This window comes from Macrotis lagotis, chromosome 1 (genome assembly GCF_037893015.1).
Source record: "Macrotis lagotis isolate mMagLag1 chromosome 1, bilby.v1.9.chrom.fasta, whole genome shotgun sequence".
In the NCBI taxonomy this organism is placed as follows: Eukaryota; Metazoa; Chordata; class Mammalia; order Peramelemorphia; family Peramelidae; genus Macrotis; species Macrotis lagotis.
In genome coordinates this window covers 903946053-903963543 of record NC_133658.1, presented here as the reverse complement: position 1 = coordinate 903963543, position 17491 = coordinate 903946053, and the positions used below count along the sequence as shown (strand labels likewise).

The 17491-nt window shown below is 54.5% G+C and overlaps 1 protein-coding gene across 1 annotated transcript in view; it reads left to right on the top strand.

Annotated features, from left to right (window-relative positions):
* Positions 1-17141, top strand: part of BICRA (BRD4 interacting chromatin remodeling complex associated protein) — a 67419-nt gene extending 50278 nt beyond the window's left edge. Inside the window, exons 6-15 of the mRNA XM_074219165.1 lie at positions 1877-3853; positions 4163-4417; positions 8649-9299; positions 9665-9839; positions 10218-10306; positions 12096-12157; positions 13309-13457; positions 13854-13948; positions 14312-14414; positions 14941-17141. Of these exons, the coding sequence (XP_074075266.1) occupies positions 1877-3853; positions 4163-4417; positions 8649-9299; positions 9665-9839; positions 10218-10306; positions 12096-12157; positions 13309-13457; positions 13854-13948; positions 14312-14414; positions 14941-16064 (4680 nt within the window). The 3' untranslated portion in view covers positions 16065-17141. The remainder of the gene's footprint in view (positions 1-1876; positions 3854-4162; positions 4418-8648; positions 9300-9664; positions 9840-10217; positions 10307-12095; positions 12158-13308; positions 13458-13853; positions 13949-14311; positions 14415-14940) is intronic.
* The last annotated feature ends 350 nt before the right edge of the window (positions 17142-17491 follow it).

Genomic DNA, 17491 nt, shown 5'->3' with positions numbered 1-17491 from the left:
GTTTCTGTGTATACTCTGCCTTACTTCACTCAACATGAGGTCGTAGAAGTTTCCCCATTCTTCTTTGTATTCTTTATTTCTAATGCCCCATATATCATTATCCGTTACATTTATGGACCCCGATTGCTGTAGCCATTTCCTTTGTTTCTGGTTCTTTTTCTTCTTTTGGTCATTGACTTTGTTGGAGGGGAATTATAGTGGTGGATGTGAGTCAGAGGGGGTGGATGTTGAAAAACACACACACACACACACATGTGCGCGTGTGTGGGCACACACACACAGATCCCTTTTTTAAAAGCGTTTCTGAAACAGAAGCCTGCGTTCCTTATGGTGCGACCCCTCACTCCTGTCCTAGGCTGGAGGAGAATCGGGGTTTCTGGTGGGCGAGCGGCCAGCATGTCCAGGGCTGGGAGGGGAATGGGCTGATGAGCCAACCGTTGTGGTGCCCTGGCTAAATAGTGGGTCCCTCCAGACTGTGGCTTAGTGAGCCCACAAATCTCGGGTGAGGCTGATGATGGCTGGAGGTAGCCTGAGGCGCCTCTGCTCCTGCCTTGGGATGTGGCGGCTTTTGTGCAAGCGTGAATGAGAAGCCATCCGTCATCCCCAACAAAGGCCTTCTCCAGTCAGGAAAAACACTTGGCAAACCCCAAAGTGCCCTAGAAGCACTTGTGAGGTTTATTATTGGTCAATTATTGTTTCTGCATCTGATCCATCTCCTCTGATTCAGAGAGAGCTGTGTGGTGCAGTGGAGGTAGGGACCTGGATTCAGATCTCACTTTTTGGGGGACTGTGGGCAGACCTCAATTTCTGGGTCTCCATTGTCTATCATTTGAGCTCTTAGAATATCTCTGGTGGGGGGGGCGGCTAAGTGACGCAGTGGATGGAGCATTGGCCCTGTGGTCAGGAGGACCCTAGTTCAAATCTGTAATAATTGCCTAGCTGTGTGACCTTGGGCAAGTCACTTAACTCCATTTGCCTTGCACAAACCAAAAAAAAAAAAAAGACAGCTGTGCCTGGCAACCCTTCCCCATCGTAATAAGTTCCTGCTGGGGCAGATGGCACTCTCTACCTGTTGGGCTGCAAAACTTAGTCCTGTCTCTCCAAGCTCCTGCACTCTAAGTTGAGGGAGGAGACATCAGCCTGGTTGACTCTCATACACAATATTTATTACATGAGAAGAATATTCTTAGAGTAATTCCCCAAAATCACCATATGGGAGTAGGTCACTAGCAGCTCTAGAAATCAAGGGAGGGTTCATGGGGGAGGTGGTATTTAATCCTGGCCTTTCTCCCTCCTCCAAACCCCAAACTTGGGGGGGGGTGGCTTCCTTTGTGAGCTGAACAGAATGCAGGAGGAGTAAGGGGGGGTGGAAGTCCAGAGGTTCTGGCTACTGGCTGGGTATGGGCTGGGTTCAACAGACTTTTGTTTTTGCTGGTGATGTTTGGTTTTGTGTAAAAAAGTGCGAGAGAATGAGGTCATTTGAAGTCTTCAGAAACTTCTCAGAATTCTCCCTAGTCCCTGTTGCTCATAGCAATAATGTTAAGACCATAGGTTAAGTGGTAGAATTCAGATTTATCCATCCAAGTCAACAGCTTTTCCAAGTAGCAATAATACAGTCTAGAAGGAAGGGAAGTTTGACTGTGCGGCATAGTTGGGGTGAGTCGGGGTGATAGGCTTGTGCTGGGGTGAAGGAGCCAGGGGTGTCAGGCTGAGGTACCTGTGGGTAGTGGGGCACCACTCATGGATTTGAAGCTAAGGAGTCTGTACGTGGTCTGTGGCTGGACAGCAGCCCCACTGACCTGGAGGTTGGTGTATAAGGACCTCGAGCTGGGCTTGTGTTCTAACCCTGTCTCTGCTGACTTCCCTCTGTCTTCAGCTCCATGTTCAAGAAGCACCAGGCAACCACTTGAACCCAGAGCCCAGCCAGCCTGCGACCAGCGTGGACCTGGACTTCCTGGAGGATGACATCCTGGGCTCTCCGTCCGCCAGTGGTGGCGGCGGCGGCGGTGGCTCGGGGGGTGCCGATCAGCCGTGTGACATCCTTCAGCAGAGCCTGCAGGAGGCCAACATCACGGAGCAGACGCTGGAAGCTGAGGCTGAGCTGGACCTGGGCCCCTTCCAACTGCCCACTCTTCAACCGGCAGACGGCAGCGGGGCTGGTGGGACTGGGGGTGCGGCTGCTGGAGCCCAGGCTCTGTTTCCTGGCAGCGCTGACCTCCTCGGCCTCCAGCCACCAGCCGTCTTGACACACCAGGCCCTGGTGCAGCCGCCTGATGTGGTGAACGTGAACAAGGCCCTCAGCGTCCAACCCTTCTTGCAGCCTGTCGGTTTGGGCAACGTGACCCTGCAGCCCATCCCTGGCCTTCAGGGCTTACCCAACGGCAGCCCTGGGGGTGCTGCAGCTGCCGCCCTGGGCCTGGCACCCATCCAGGTGGTGGGGCAGTCTGTTATGGCCCTCAACCCACCAGCCCCCCAGCTCCTTGCCAAGCAAGTGCCCGTGGGGGGCTATCTGGCCCCAGCGGCCCCAGCCGAACCTGGCCCTGTGACGCTGGCCTCTGCTGGGGTGTCCCCTCAAGGGGCCGGCCTGGTCATTCAGAAGAACCTCCCAGCTGCAGTCGCCACCACCCTGAATGGGAACTCGGTGTTTGCTGGGGGCGGGGTGCCGGGGACTGCGGCTGCGGGTGGGCCTGCAGGCCCGGGGGGCCAGCCGCTGGCGGTGGCCTCAGGCCTAGGAGCCTCCTCCCTGGTGCCAGCGCCCAACGTGATCCTGCACCGCACCCCGACACCCATCCAGCCTAAGCCGGCAGGTGTCCTGCCCCCGAAGCTCTACCAGCTCACGCCCAAGCCTTTCGGCACTGCAGGCGCAACCCTCACCATCCAGGGCGAGGCGGGCAGCCTTCCCCAGCCCCCTAAGGCCTCCTCTAATCTGACCTTCATGGCCGCGGGCAAGGCGGGCCAGAATGTGGTGCTGTCTGGCTTCCCACCCACGCTGCCAGCCAATGTCTTCAAGCCGCCCCCAGCCACAGTGGGCAGCACGCCGGGCTCCTCAGCAGCTCCTCCACCGGGCACCCTCAGCAAGCCCATGAGCGTCCACCTCCTCAACCAGGGCAGCAGTATCGTGATTCCCGCCCAGCACATGCTCCCCGGCCAGAACCAGTTCCTTTTGCCTGGAGCCCCCACCGTCCAACTCCCGCAGCCCATCTCGGCCCTCCCCGCCAACGTCGGAGGGCAGATCTTGGCTGCGGCGGCCGCTGCCCCCCACACAGGGGGCCAACTCATCGCCAATCCGATCCTCACCAACCAGAACCTGGCAGGGCCACTCAGCCTGGGCTCTGTGTTAGCCCCCCACGCCGGTGGCCATGGGGCTGCCCACATCCTCTCAGCTGCACCCATCCAGGTGGGCCAGCCCACCCTCTTCCAGATGCCTGTGTCCCTGGCCGCCAGCAGCCTGCCCACCCAGAGCCAGCCGGCTCCTGCCGGCCCCACCGCCACCGCCACTGTCCTCCAGGGGGTCACGCTTCCCCCTAGTGCTGTGGCCATGCTCAATGCAGCTGAGGGCCTGGTCCAGCCCACCACGGCGCCAGCTGGTGGCGAGGCAGCTCCCGTCCTCACTGTGCAGGCAGCCCCCCAGGCTCCCCCCGCCGCCTCCGCTGTGCCTCCTGCGGCCCCACTGCCTCTGGGCCTCCAGCAGCAGCCACCACCCCCAGCCCCCCAGGCTCCGGCCCCCACCCAGCCCACGACTCCCCAGCCGAGTCCCAGTTTGGCGTCCAGCCCGGAGAAGATCGTCCTGGGCCAACCAGCCACCACCACGACCGTTATTGGTCAGGAGTCCATGCAGATGTTCCTGCCTCAGGTAACCGAAAGGCTTGGGGAGTGGGTGGGCAGGAGGACTGGACAGGGAAGAGGGGAGAGGGGTTGGGGCGGGGTTGACAAAGTTCCCAGAGAGATGAATAAGAGATAGGAGATAGAAGAGATGGGAGAGCAGGAGGGAAAAGAAATCGGTCAGTGGTCACCCTGCCACCGCGGGCAGGAGGAGAGCTACCTGAGGGCCGGCTCTCGACGGACATGCTGTGTTAGACCTGTGTGAAGGCAGGGGCAGCGTCTCTGGGGTGGGGAAGCCCGTCCACGGGCAGGGATTGCTGACCCTTTGGGGCTGTTTCAGAAGGAGAGGAGCCAGCAGCCCCCGTACCTCCCGCTGCCCATGGAGAGCGCCCACCTCTCCCTGCCTCTGCCCGCCTACAACGTCGCTGTCTCGGCCCCCAGCACCTCGAGCAGCGCACCCGCCTCTGTCATAGTCAGCAGCGGTGCGGGCCAGCCGCAGGCCCGCGACCCCGCTCCGGGCACCCCCGACACCAAAGGAGCCGGCCTCATACCTCAGTTCCCCACCAGCCAGACTCCCCCGGCCCTGACCCCCCAGGTAGACCCCAGCCCCCACTTCAGCACTCCACCCCCATCTCCAGGCAAAGTCTCATGTGGGGTTGGCTTTCTTTGGTTGGGGGGAGGGGCTCCTTGCCCTTTTGCTTGACCCCTTGCTTTCCTTCTGCCTATACCTCTGTCGCTTGCTTGGAAGGGAGAGCAGACACTGAGGACCTACTGTGTGCTCAGTCCTCTGTTAGACATGGGGTGAAGGGAGGAGGAGGACGACGAGGAGATCCTCTGAGTCCATTCCATATTATGGAGGGGAGGCTGCAGTCATTTAAGTCTTGGGGAGAGAAAGGAAATATGGGACAAGTGTTATGAAATCAGAAGCCCTGGGTTCGAATCTCAGGAATTTGACTTTCTCTGCCTCAGTTTCCTTATCTGTAAAATGAAGGGGGCCCCTGAGTTCCTTTTAAGCTGTAGCTAGGCTCCTGTGGAAGGTGCAGGGAATGAGCTCTCAGCTGGAAGGGTCAGGAAAGACTGCCCAGAGGAGTCTGGAGACTCAAGGCCGGAGAGGATGGAAGGGATACCTCTGGAGGGCGGTCCAGTTTGGCTGGGCGTAGATTGCCCAGACGGCCCTAAAATGAAGGCCCTTACTTCAACAGATAGGTGTTGAGAAGGGGCTTATATGCCCTCGAAGCTTCTGTTCTGGAAGCTTTGAGTAAGCACCAAGTGTATACAGAAACCAGAATGAACCTGGTGAATGAGGGGCCATGGGATGTCTGCTTCTCTGAGTGTGAGATTGCCTGTTGAATCAGCTGATGAATCAGCAAACTCTTACTAAGCACCTACTGTGTGCCAGAAGCTATGGTCACAGATGCGCTCATATTAAGTACCTACTGGGTGCCAGACTATGACCACAAATACAAATACAATGAAGGAAGCAACCCTGATTCTCAGGGAGTTTGCATTCTAACAGAGTGTTGAAGAGGAATGGGAGATGAGAATGGAAAGAGTGGAAGGCACTAAGACCAGGTGAAGGAGTCTAACCTTTTCCCAAGTCATTTTGGGAACAAAGAGGTAGCTGGGAGGCTTTTCATATTTTCTGGTTTGGGAGACAAAATCAGACAGCAAATTGTTTGAAAAAGATTTGGCAGGGGCAGCTAGGTGGCACAGTGGATAGAGCACTGGCCCTGGAGTCACGAGTACCTGAGGGGCCTCAGACACTCAATAATTACCTAGCTATGTGGCCTTGGGCAAGCCACTTAACCCCATTTGCCTTGCAAAAAAGAAAAAAACCAAAAAAAAATATTTGGCAGATTTAGTGCAAGTCAGCTTCTTTGGAAAGGGCTGCCATCTTGGACCACATTTGAGAGGCTTGGCTTCTAGCTATAAATAAAGGTCAGCTTATACCTTGACTATTATTATCAGTTCAGGACGCCAGATTTTAGAAAGGACTTGGAACATCCAGAAGGAGACAAGACTGGTAAAGAGCCCTGGCCACAGAAGGAATAAAGGATGTTTAGACTGTAGAAGACAAGACTTGGGGAGGAAAGGGCATCAAAACCATCTCCATGTCTTGAAAGTGAGATTAAGCTTTGGTGGACAAAAGTTGGAAGAAAGGGCAAAATGAACAAAGAGAGCAGAGCAGGTTTGTGTTAACTCTTAGCACCATTCAGTCATGGCCTGGCCTGGCCTGGAAGATGGCGGTGTCTTTTCCATTGGGGATTGGAAGGTCTCTTGGAAAGGAGATTCCTTCTTGAGTAAGACTTGGACTGGATGACTGGGTTATATCTAGCAGCATCATTTCTACCATACTTTCCTCCATGGAGAGATCATTACCTCTATCTCCCCTTGGGAGACAGTGATACCCCCAGCCAGGAGATGTTGTGATTCTCTGCTTTACAAAATATTTTCTACAGTAGTATCAAGCATTAACCCCTACCAGGTTCAGGGCTTTGAGGTGCAAAGCAAGGCCAAAACAGACCCTCTTTAAGGAACCAATGTTCTCATTGGGGACTTGATGTCTAAGCAGGAAATAATGTCACCATGGGCAGGGTCCAATGTGTCAGAAAGGACAGTGGGTTTGGAAGGGGGAAGATAATGATTGAAGTTGGAGTTGTGTTCAATCTCAGATGCTGGTAAATCATCTGGCAGACAGAGCCTCCTAGAGCTAGGGGAGGCCATAGGGCTTATCAGCCCCAGCTAGTGCTCTCAGAGGGAAACTGAGGCTTTAATATGTGTCAGTGCATTGAGATACAAAGAAAGGCAAAAGTCAGTCCCTGTCCTCAAGGAGCTCCCACTCTAATGGGGAAAAATGGCAGGCAAATAATGTGGACAATCAAGCCATATCTAGTAGAACTTGGAGAGAGCAGCTAGGTGGCACAGTGGAACAATGCCCTGGAATCAGGAGGACCCGAATTCAAATTCCACCTGTCACTTGTGTGACCTTGGGCAAGTCATTTAACTTCATTGCCCTCAAAAACTGAAAAAAAAAAAAGAAAGAAATTGGAGGTAATCAGAAAGCTATTGTTGTGTCTAGAAGGGAGTTGTTGGTGACCTTAGTGAAAGGAACCCCCCACCCCCAAGGACCAGGCACAGGTATACATGGCTGCCCAAGGTATCCTGTGTTGATGGTCACATATAGACATGCAGGTTTGGATCCATGATATGATACGAGCTGATTCACAGATCACGCCCAGGCATTGATCCGTTCAACCAATGATAACAGTCTCACTAAAGCCCTTCGAGGGTGGCTGCTGACTCCCTCCCCATTTTACAGATTAGAACACTAAGCCTTGGCCAGGAATTTAAGTGTTAAACTAAGAAGATTAAGTATTGATTCTAATAAGATTTCATTTAATTGGAATCCATGTCAAATCCAAATCTTGGGTACTCACAAGTTTAAACCAGGGGAAGCGTGGTCAGAGGGCAGGATTGAGGAGCCTTAGTCTTAGAGGGGTGGGCAGTGTGGTGGGGGATGGGCAGCCCTGTGGCCAGGACTGGTATCTCTGGTCCCTGGCCCACACAGGCCACACCACACCACACCACACCACACCATGGGAATTGTGTTCTGTGGTGGGTACCCCAGGTTAGAAAGGATCTGGAAGATACCTGGAGGATGGTGATCAGCCTTTGGGCAGGCGCCCCTACTTGTCTGTTTGTATCAGACCCAGCTGCGCACACCTTGTGGCTATGGGGGAATCACCAGCTTGGTGTCATTTTGGTTTGGGGTTTATTTTAAAGCCTAATGAAAATTATCTCTCTCACAATGTCCCAGGCCCCCCCCCCCCCCGCCCAACACTTCCCTAGGGACATAGATTGAGGCTGCAGCTTAGAGTGTCTTAGGAGTGATTGTCTGGACCCCCAACTTATATTCACTGATGTCAGATCTCCATCCATCCCTTGAGAGGGAAAGGGTCTGGGAATCCCCAAGAACCAAGTCCATGTGGTGGAGTGGGAAGACATGAGCTCTGGACTTGAGTTCACATCCTGCCCATGCCTCGTGTGAAGTTGGACAAAGCACTTTCTGATTCTGGGCCTTAATTTCTTCCCCTGCAAACTAGGGGTATGGGGGGAATTCTCCCATGGTCCTATAAGGCTGGGGGATGGGCCCCAATGACCACATTTTTGGGTGGCAAACCAGGAGTGGCTAGCGTGGCAGGGGTAAGGGAACCCAGACGGACACAAGGACATAGGAGAAATTGAAGCCAGAACATACACAAACCCTGTGCCAAGGGGCAGACACATTGGCCAAGGCAGAGGAGCTCCATCTCCTAGACTGCACCCTCCTGCGGGTGTGCCCATCTGTTGCCAGGCATCAGACCTGCTGCTATGGTCCGTGTCTCCCTTGACCTGGCTAGGATGATGGGGGGAGGGGAACACCTCTGAGGGGCTTCCCACCCCGACTCTGCTGCTCTCTGCTTCCCCCTGCTGCCACCTTTTGTGACCCCCAGTGTTGTTGCTGCCCCTCTCCTCCCCCATCCTCACCCCTGCTTCAGGGTTCTTTCTGTTGGGGGGTATAAGAGGGGTGCAGGGAGGGGCTGGCTTAGAGATGGGGCTCTGGAAGGAGAGGTGGTGTGTGGGATGCTGGTCAGGGGAGGAGAGCTGTGGCAGGACCGGGCTGGGGATGGGGGGTGGCGAGTGCGGGACTGCTAGGTGAGGGCCGGATTTTCCTTGGGTGGGGGGGTTCCACAGAGAAGAACAATGAGGGAACTCAGACTTTTCAATAGGTGGATGGGGAGAAGAGGAGTCCAGGGCTGACTTGGCTTTTTCCCCTTCTCTGGCAGATCTCAGCCACTCAACAGAAGGTCCCAGGGGCTTCCTCGTCCCCGTCGCTACCTCACCCACCACCACTGGGCGATAGCCCTCACCTGCCTTCCCCCCACCCTGCCCGGCCCCCCTCCCGGCCCCCTTCCCGGCCCCACTCCCGCCCACCCTCCCAACCGCAGAGTGTGTCCCGACCGCCCTCAGAGCCCCCCCTGCACCCTTGTCCACCGCCTCAGCCCCTTCCTGGCCTGTTTGTCATCCAGAACCCCCTGGGCCCTTCCTCCCATGGTGCCCCTACTCAAGCTCCAGCTGCAGCCCCTACTCCCCCTCTCCGACCCCCCTCACAACCTCCTGAGGGCCCTGCACCTCCCCCTCCACACCTGCAAGCTCAGTTAGCAACTACCACCTCCGATAACACCTCCAGGCTGTCTGCCTCAGCACCCCCTGATGCCCCTCACTCAAATTCACCCCACTTCCAGCTCCAGTTTGCCCCAAGCCAAGTACCCCTCAAGCCCCCCACACCCACACCAGCAGTCCACCTTGCTCCAGAGCCCCCTCCACAGCCTCCAGCCCCCCCACCCCCAAGGACCTTCCAAATGGTGCCCAATCCATTCCAGGCCCTGGCCACCCCAGCGGCTCAATCCAAGCCACTCCTGGAGAGATTCCACCAGGTGACGATCGGGGCATGGGGGCGGGCTGGGGGACCCAACTGTGAGATCACCCCATCCCTTTAAACTCCAACCTTGCCATGGGACAGTAGGATGCAGGTTCAGAAGCCATTTGGGCCAAACACCTCCATTTACTAAGGAGGAAACTGAGGGCAGGAAGGTGATGCCCCAAGGGGGGCCACTCAAGGATCCCAAGGCAGCGAGCTTTTCTCATGTCTCTCCCTGTCAGTCATGGTCCCATATCTGACCTTTGGCTGCCTCTCTGAAGACGGGCTCAGTCGTCTCTCCTGGGGGGCCCAGAGTTTCTACATCCTTATACCTTACCCTACTCCGCATAAGCTCACCTCTTATCCTTTGTGTCCCCATAGGTGCCATCAGGGCTCATTCTGCAGGGGAAAGCTGCAGGTCCCCCAGCCACCCAGCAGACCCCCCCAACCCTGGGCCCCCTTGCCAGCTCAACCCCCTCCATCCTGGTTAGTGGGCAGGCCCCACCTGGAACCCAGGCCACCTCCACTCACCCTCCTGCCCCAGCGGCCAGCACAGGTACATGGTGGGAGGGAGACTGGTGGACTTGGGGAGGGGGTGAACAGAAGAAGTAGAGCCCAGTGGGGGCAAGAGGTGAAAATATCTTCAGTGTCACTGAGATGCTGGGGGGGGGCATAGAAAAAGACAAGGGAGGCCCCGATCTAAGGGGGAGATGTGGCCCCCCCACCCTTATCAGGAGCCTCAGTCTGGGGGGTCTGGGGGGGGGTGGGAGTAACCCTGGCTTTTGGAGGTCTTTTTCTAGAGGCCCATAGTGTGTATTGCTAGAAGTGGAACCAGTGCCAGGAGCAGAGGGAGGGTAGGGAGGCCTCTCAGTGGGTTTGTCCCCACGTGTTCATGTCTGCCCATCCTCAACTGCCCCTTCATTGATCTCTGCAGATAGCAAAGTGTTTGGCAGCGGCATTTCAACCTTGGCCGGGGCCAAGGTCACAGGGCAGGGAAAGACATCCGGCCCATCTCCGGGGCAGGTAAGAGCTGCTGAGGGATCAGCTCATTGGCCAAGGTCTTGAGACAGCAGACTGGGCATAGAATCAGGTGGACGTGAAGGGGGCAGACCCCAGAAGGAGAGTCAGAGCCAAGCTCAGAAATGGGCAAAATGTGGTCATTGAGCAAATTAGGCTGAAATGGCTGTTCTTCTTTCTCATGAAGTAATCTGGGAGAGATAGGGCCCTGACCCTGGATCCAGAAAGAGACCATGGGCCAAAATCTAATCGGTAGAATCCTTGGGTCTGGTCCAGGATGGACAAAGCCCAGCCAATGGCACCCATAGAAAAGGGCTGAATGGAGACCAATATGGCAGCCAGAAAAACCAACACAGTTTTGGGACTCCTTAAGAGAGGCAAAGAATCCATAATAAAGGGGTAATGTGACCGTCCCTCAGACCCTTGCCCAGCCAGATCACATAGGGAGCTTTAAGAATATCAACAGCCAAGGAAGGGTGATTAGGATGGCATGAGGCTTGGTGACCTTGCTAGATTTTTTTAAAAATTTTTTTTGGTTTTTGCAAGGCAGTGGGGTTAAGTGGCTTGCCCAAGGTCACACAGCTAGGTAATAGTTAAGTATCTGAGGTCAGATTTGAACTCAGGTCCTCCCAACTCCAGGGCCAGTGTGTTATACACTGTCCCACCAGATTAATTTCTTTTTTTTTTAATTTTATTTTAATTTTAGGCTATGGGGTTAAGTGACTTGCCCATGGTCACACAACTAGTAATTATTGTGTCTAAGGTCAGATGTGAACTCAGGTCCTCCTGAATCCAGAGTCATTGCCCTATTCATTGTGCCACTTAGCTGCCCCCATCAGTTTAATTTCTTTTTTTAATTTTATTTTTATTTAAGGCTATGGAGGTTAAGGACTTGCCCAAGGTCACACAGCTAGGTAATTATTAAGTGTCTGAGGCCAGATTTGAACTCAGGTTGTCCCGACTCCAGGGCTGGTGTTCTATCCACTGTGCCCAGATTAATTTCTGATGAAGAAGCTAGGCATATTTAGCCTGGGGAAGAGATTTTTTAGTGGGGACAGGACAGAATTGTTACTGAGTAGCTGAGTTATGTCAGAAATTACAAAGAGGAAAAGCTAGACTTGATATAATATCTTACAATCTCAAGCCATTCCAGAGCGAAATGGGCGCTTACCCTGGGGAATGCTCTCTGCATAGCTGGAGGCCTTTGCACAATGATCCATTAGGGATGTGGTAGTGAGATTGCTGCTTGGGTACCTATTGGATTGGAGCTTCTGAGCCCCTCAGAGACAGGCAAAGATCAGACCTTCAGAGACACATCCAGAAACCAAGGGAGAATGATGCGGGCCTGGCCTTACAGACAGATGCAGAAGTACAGATAACAATCTGGGGTACAGATACCCCACTTGGCCTGGCTGGGTGCCCCATCAATGCCCCCCCCCCCCTCCATCGCAAGTCTCCCCAGCCTAAAGTTGTTGCCATGAGCCTAGGCCCTTCCCACAGGGTTCTTGTAGATCTAGGTTGTGGGGAAGGGGCTCCCCTAGTCCAGACCAAGCCCCCCTGCCCAGGTGAGATCATCTCTGACCACTCCCCTCTTGTTGAGTGCTTGAATCCCAAGGACCATTTGTCCATCACCCTCTCTTCCCAAGTCAGGAAGACATCTCTGTCTCTTTCTTGGGGTTCTTAACTGGTAGGATGTGGCGGGCAGGGATGAAACATGTGGGGGGAAGCAGAGAAATATTCAAAGCTGCCTTCATTAGACTCTCACCCTCTCTTTCTCCTCCCTTTGTCCCCCAAGTATGAGAGCAAAGTGAGCAACCTGAAGAAATCTGCCACAGTACAACCCAGCAAGGAGGCCTGGTGAGTGGGGGCTGGGGCCGGGTCCCAAGGGTGGATGATGCAGACAGAAAGAATGTCCTTGGCTCCTCTGGGGTCTCCTCTTCCTATCTTTTAAAATTTGTTCCCACAAGTATTTTTATTTTTCAAATTATTTTTATCAGGGCCTCATGCTATTATTGTCATTTTAGAATATATCCCTTCCCCTCCCCTCCCCAACGAACCATTCTTTATAACAAATGTTAAAAAGGAAAGAGAAGAATCCAGTCCAACAAAACCAACCAGCGTGGCCGCCATGACGGCTAGTATATCATATGACACACCCATGGTCTCTCACCTCTGCAAAGGAAGGAGGGAAGTGCCTTTTCTCATTTCTTCTAGGACAAGCTTGTCCAGGATATAGTGTTCAATTTAGTGGGTTTTTTTTTTTTCAATTTACATCATTTTAGTAATTATCAGTCATTAAAACTATTACTAAGCACCAACTAGGAGCCAAACTAAGGGTGCAAAGGAAGAGATCTGCCTGCCCATGCCCTCAGAGAGGAGATGACATTGGAGCAAGGATGTCCAGATCTGACTCTGTCATGGTCTCCTGGTCCTGCTCCTTTTGCTCTCTCTCCATTTACCTTAAGTTTCCCTAGGGTTTTTCATTTTTGTTATTCTTTTTTTTTTTTTTTTTTTTAGGTTTTTGCAAGGCAGATAGGGTTAAGTGGCTTGCCCAAGGCCACACAGCTAGGTCATTATTAAGTGTCTGAGACCGGATTTGAACTCAGGGACTCCTGACTCCAGGGACGATGCTCTATTCCACTGCACCACCCAGCTGCCCCTCTTTTTTTAATTTAATTTTATTTTCTGCTGCAAAAGTAATTTTAAACATTCATCTTTTTTTGAAAGCTTTTGAGTTCCACATTTTTCTACCACTCCCCCCACCCATGATGGTGGGCAGTTTGGTAAAAGTGGTACAATTGTGTTTAACAGATTTTCATATTAGTAAGTTTGTTTTTTCTGATGGGGTATTATTTACAGCCGTGGCCTAGGCGATTTTCCCTTTGGATGGGTCATCAATGACTTTGTTTCCAGTTTCTTCCTTCCACACAAAGTACTGGCCTGATGTTTGGGTGTGTATATGGGAGTGTCTTTCTTCTGTCTCACCATTTTTACACCCTTGGCCCCAGTTTTCTGGAGCATCTTCATCGCCATCAAGGTTCTGTTCTGCATCCTGACTACAAGACCGCCTTCCCTTCCTTTGAGGATGCTCTGCGTCGCCTGCTGCCCTATCACGTCTACCAGGGAGCCCTTCCCTCTCCCCATGACCACCGAAGAGGTGAGGACCTGTTGGGAGTGCTCTGGGAAGCTCTCGGGGGCTCCTCCTCTCTGCTTCTCCATTGGGGTGTGCTTGGAGGTCCCTTTTGGCTGTAGATTGTAATCCTGAGTCATTGAATCTTTCTGGGCCTCGGTTTCCTCTTCTGTTAAATGGGACAGTTGGTTTCTGAGGTGGGGACTTAGTGATGACTCTCCTGAGGAGGGCCATTGTCTCAGACCATCTGTGTGCTTGGCATTGCTGAGGGTCCTGGGGGGGGGGGTGTGGAAGGGAGGGGAGATGGAAGGACCCTATAAGAGATCACCCCAACGATTTCTTCCTCCATCACCATGTTGATGAAAGACACATGGTGAAAGGGAAAGAGTTTGATTCTGTGCCTCTGTCACCTCTCTCTGGCAGTGGATGAAGAGTTTGAGACTGTTTCCACGCAGCTGTTGAGACGCACCCAGGCCATGTTGAATAAGTATCGCCTGCTTCTTCTGGAGGAGTCCCGGGTAAGCCCACCCTCTGTCCCAGGTTTCTACCTGCCAGTCCACAACCGCCAGGCTGGGAGGAGGCATTGGGTATCCCCACTGGCAGAATGGGGCACGTCCCAGGGATCCCGGGTTCAAATTCTGCATCTGATGCTTACTGCCCAGGTGATCTTGGGGCCGATGGGTTAGTCTCCTCCTGGACTAGCTGGCTTCTGGTCCTTTCAGCTTGGATTCCTGGATTTCACTGGGCCCTTGCCTCAATGCTGATACCTAAGCTAATGGGCTCACCTGTTGGGGAGGGGGAGACCAAGGAATCCTAAAGAGCTAGATTGGGGGGGGCGGCAGGAGACCCGCCACTGATTCTCTGCCCTTTTTCCCCTCCAGAGGGTGAGTCCTTCTGCAGAGATGGTTATGATCGATCGAATGTTTATCCAAGAAGAGAAAACCACACTGGCTCTGGACAAGCAGTTGGCCAAGGAGAAGCCAGGTGAGAATGGACCCTTGTTCCAGGCTGGGTTGGGGGAGGGGGTGGCGTGGTGGCCTGCTTGGGGCAGACCTGGAAGCACCTGGGCTTCCTAACTGGCCCATCTGTTCCCTAACTTTTTCACTGGGACTTGTGGGAAAGTACCTTCTCCCTAGAGAAAAAGGAGGGCTTTCCTGCTTCTCCCCCCTTATCCTGTTCTTCCTCCCTGTGATGTTAAGGAGTCGGGGGCAGGTGGTTGAATAGAAGTCATTGAATAACCATGGCAGGCAGCAGATTCCACAAATATTTAAATAAGCCTTGAATACTGGAGGACTGGACCTTCCCTGCCCTCATTTAACTCTCAGTCCAAGAGGGGCATCACTGGGATCTAGCTAGGGAGGTGCTGAGTATACCTGCTGGCTCTGTCCTGAAACTTGGGGGGAGGGATGCTTTGACAGGGGGATGTGGAGGGCAGACCCTCCCCCTGGAGCTGGGAGAGAGGTCCTCTCTTCTTAGTGACCCCCCATTTCTCCCTCCTTACTACTTGCAGATGAGTATGTGTCTTCCTCCAGGCCCCACGGCCTCCCCGTCTTGGGATCAGAGAGCCACAGTGCCCACCGGCTCTCCTGCACCCCAGCCCACCCCCCACTCTCTTCTTCCTCCTCCTCGGGGGCTCCGACCCAGATGCCTCCGCACCCACCCACCAAGTTGGTGATTCGGCATGGTGGGGCAGGTGGCTCTCCATCTGTGACCTGGGCCCGAGCTTCCTCCTCTTCCTCCTCCTCTTCTTCTTCCTCTGCCGCTTCTTCGCTGGATGCCGATGAGGACACGCCCCTGCCTTCCCGGAGCCGTCCGCCCATCAAAACCTATGAGGCCCGAAGTCGGATCGGCCTCAAGCTTAAAATAAAGCAGGAGGCCGGACTCAGCAAGGTGGTCCACAACACAGCCTTGGACCCCGTACACCACCCCTCTCCAGGACCCAAGGGGCCTGAGCCCCCAGCCTCACTGCCACCTCAGGCCCCTGCCCCAGCCTCTTCGGGTCAGATGAATGGGACGGTGGAGCACCCCCCTGCACCCACGGATAGGAAGCCAGCCCCACCCACTTCTCAGTGCCCCAGGCTGCCCCTCCGCAAGACCTACCGGGAGAACGTGGATGCCTTCACTAGCTGCCGGGCTGGGGTCCCCCGGGCAGCCTCTGGGGGGAGCCCGGCCCCCCTCATAAAATCGGACGACACCACCAGTGGCCTCATCCGGGAGCTGGCGGAGGTGGAGGACGAGCTATACCAGCGGGTAATGAAGGCAGCCCCCCTGGAGGTGGTGACCACTGGGGCCGGAGCCGGGTCTGGGCCCGGAGGGGAACCCGCCTGGGAGGCGCCTCCCTTGCCACCCGCCAAGAGGCGCAAATCGGAGTCTCCGGACATGGACAATGCCAGCTTCTCGAGCGACAGCCCCCAGGATGACTCTCTGACGGAGCATCTTCAGAGTGCCATCGACAGCATCCTCAACCTCCAGCAGGCGGCCCCTCAGGCCTCAGGCCGGACTGCGGGGGGCCCTTCCCACCCCCACCCGGCCACCACCGCCAGCACCGCCACCTCCCCTCCCCTGCATCGGCCTGATGGCTACCTGGGCCCCAGCCACAATGGGGGCCTGGGCGCCAGGACGTTGAATAGATAACAGCAGAGCATCTCCCCCTCCCTTCCCTCCACGGTCCCCTGCAAATGGCCCTGAGGACACTGGGGGAGATCACTAGCCCGCTGCCCCCCCCCCCGACCTCCAGCCCCCAGGGAGGGTCAGGTCAGGGTTCACCCTTCTTCCTTCTTCCCCAAACAACTTGCTGTTTCTTTCCTAAGTTATTCGATTTATCAATACCCCCCCAACCTGGCTCCAGCCCCAAAACACTAAGAAAAGGAGGTGGGGGGGATGGGGCCATGGAGCGAGCAAGCAAGGTCCCTAGGTCTCTGGGAGGCCCTTTGGGAACCCCGGTACCCACAACCGGTGATCTCAGTGGGTCCTTGGGTTCCGCTCCAGCTCCAGGGAGGGGCCAGGAGGGGACGCTGATTACTGCCACTGTGTGTCCTATCTGTGTGTCTGAGTGTGAGAGAGATAGAGAGCAGGGAGAGGAGCCTGAGGGACCATGGAGTCCAGAGAGAGGGAAAAGGATTTAGCCAGAGCCTACTGCGGGCCGACCGATCAGGCGCTGCTCTAGAGGTGGATTTCCAGCTGGGAGGGACCTTCGAAGCCATCTGTCTCATTGCCCTGGGGAAACTGAGGCCTGCCCCAGGGAGGGGACCTGTCCCAGTGGAGCAGAACTGTCCCCCAGCTTGCCAGATTACTTGCACCACCGTGCCTCCCACTGTGTCTCTTCACAAAGGGGGCTGTCTTTTCTAGCCCTCTGAGGAGCTCTGTGTGTTGTTTTGTGTGTGTGTGTGTGTGTGTGTGTGTGTGTGTGTGTGTGTGTGTGTGTGTGTGTGTGTGTGTGTGTGTGTGTGTGTGTGTGTGTGTGCATGGATGCGAGCTGCCCCCCACTCCCCACCCCTCCCAAGTCAGAGAGTCTCCCAAAGCCGAAGCAGACCACTCTCTTCCCGCCCTTCCAGCCCTGCCCTTGCTCCCACCCATTGCCGGGCTTTGAGATCTCGGAGACAAACTAGTACTGTAACATATTTTGTACTGTATTTATTGTGTATAACGATTTTTTAAGGAATCCTGTACATTTAGTATTCCCCTGTAAATTAAAACCAGTCCTCTTTTTAAACCGGGATTCTTGCCCTGCCCTGTCTCCACTCCCTTCTTTCTGGTCTTTGCAGGGATGGGGTGAGGGTGGGGGACTTTCCCCTTTGCAGCTCTTGGTGGTGGTGGGGCTACAGGACCTCCCTGTTGAATCTCTAAGAGAAGAGGATAATCAGGTTGACCCAGACCAGGAAGAGATGGAAACATGAGGAAATTTAGAGAAATGGCAGGAAATCACCATGGGATGGCCGATGTTTCCAAACCGTTTCAAGCTAGGAGTGTTTCTATAATATTCTATAACATTCTCTATCTCTGATCAGAGAAACCCTAATCTATATGTGATCTCTTGTCTCCACCTTCCAGAAAAGGAAATG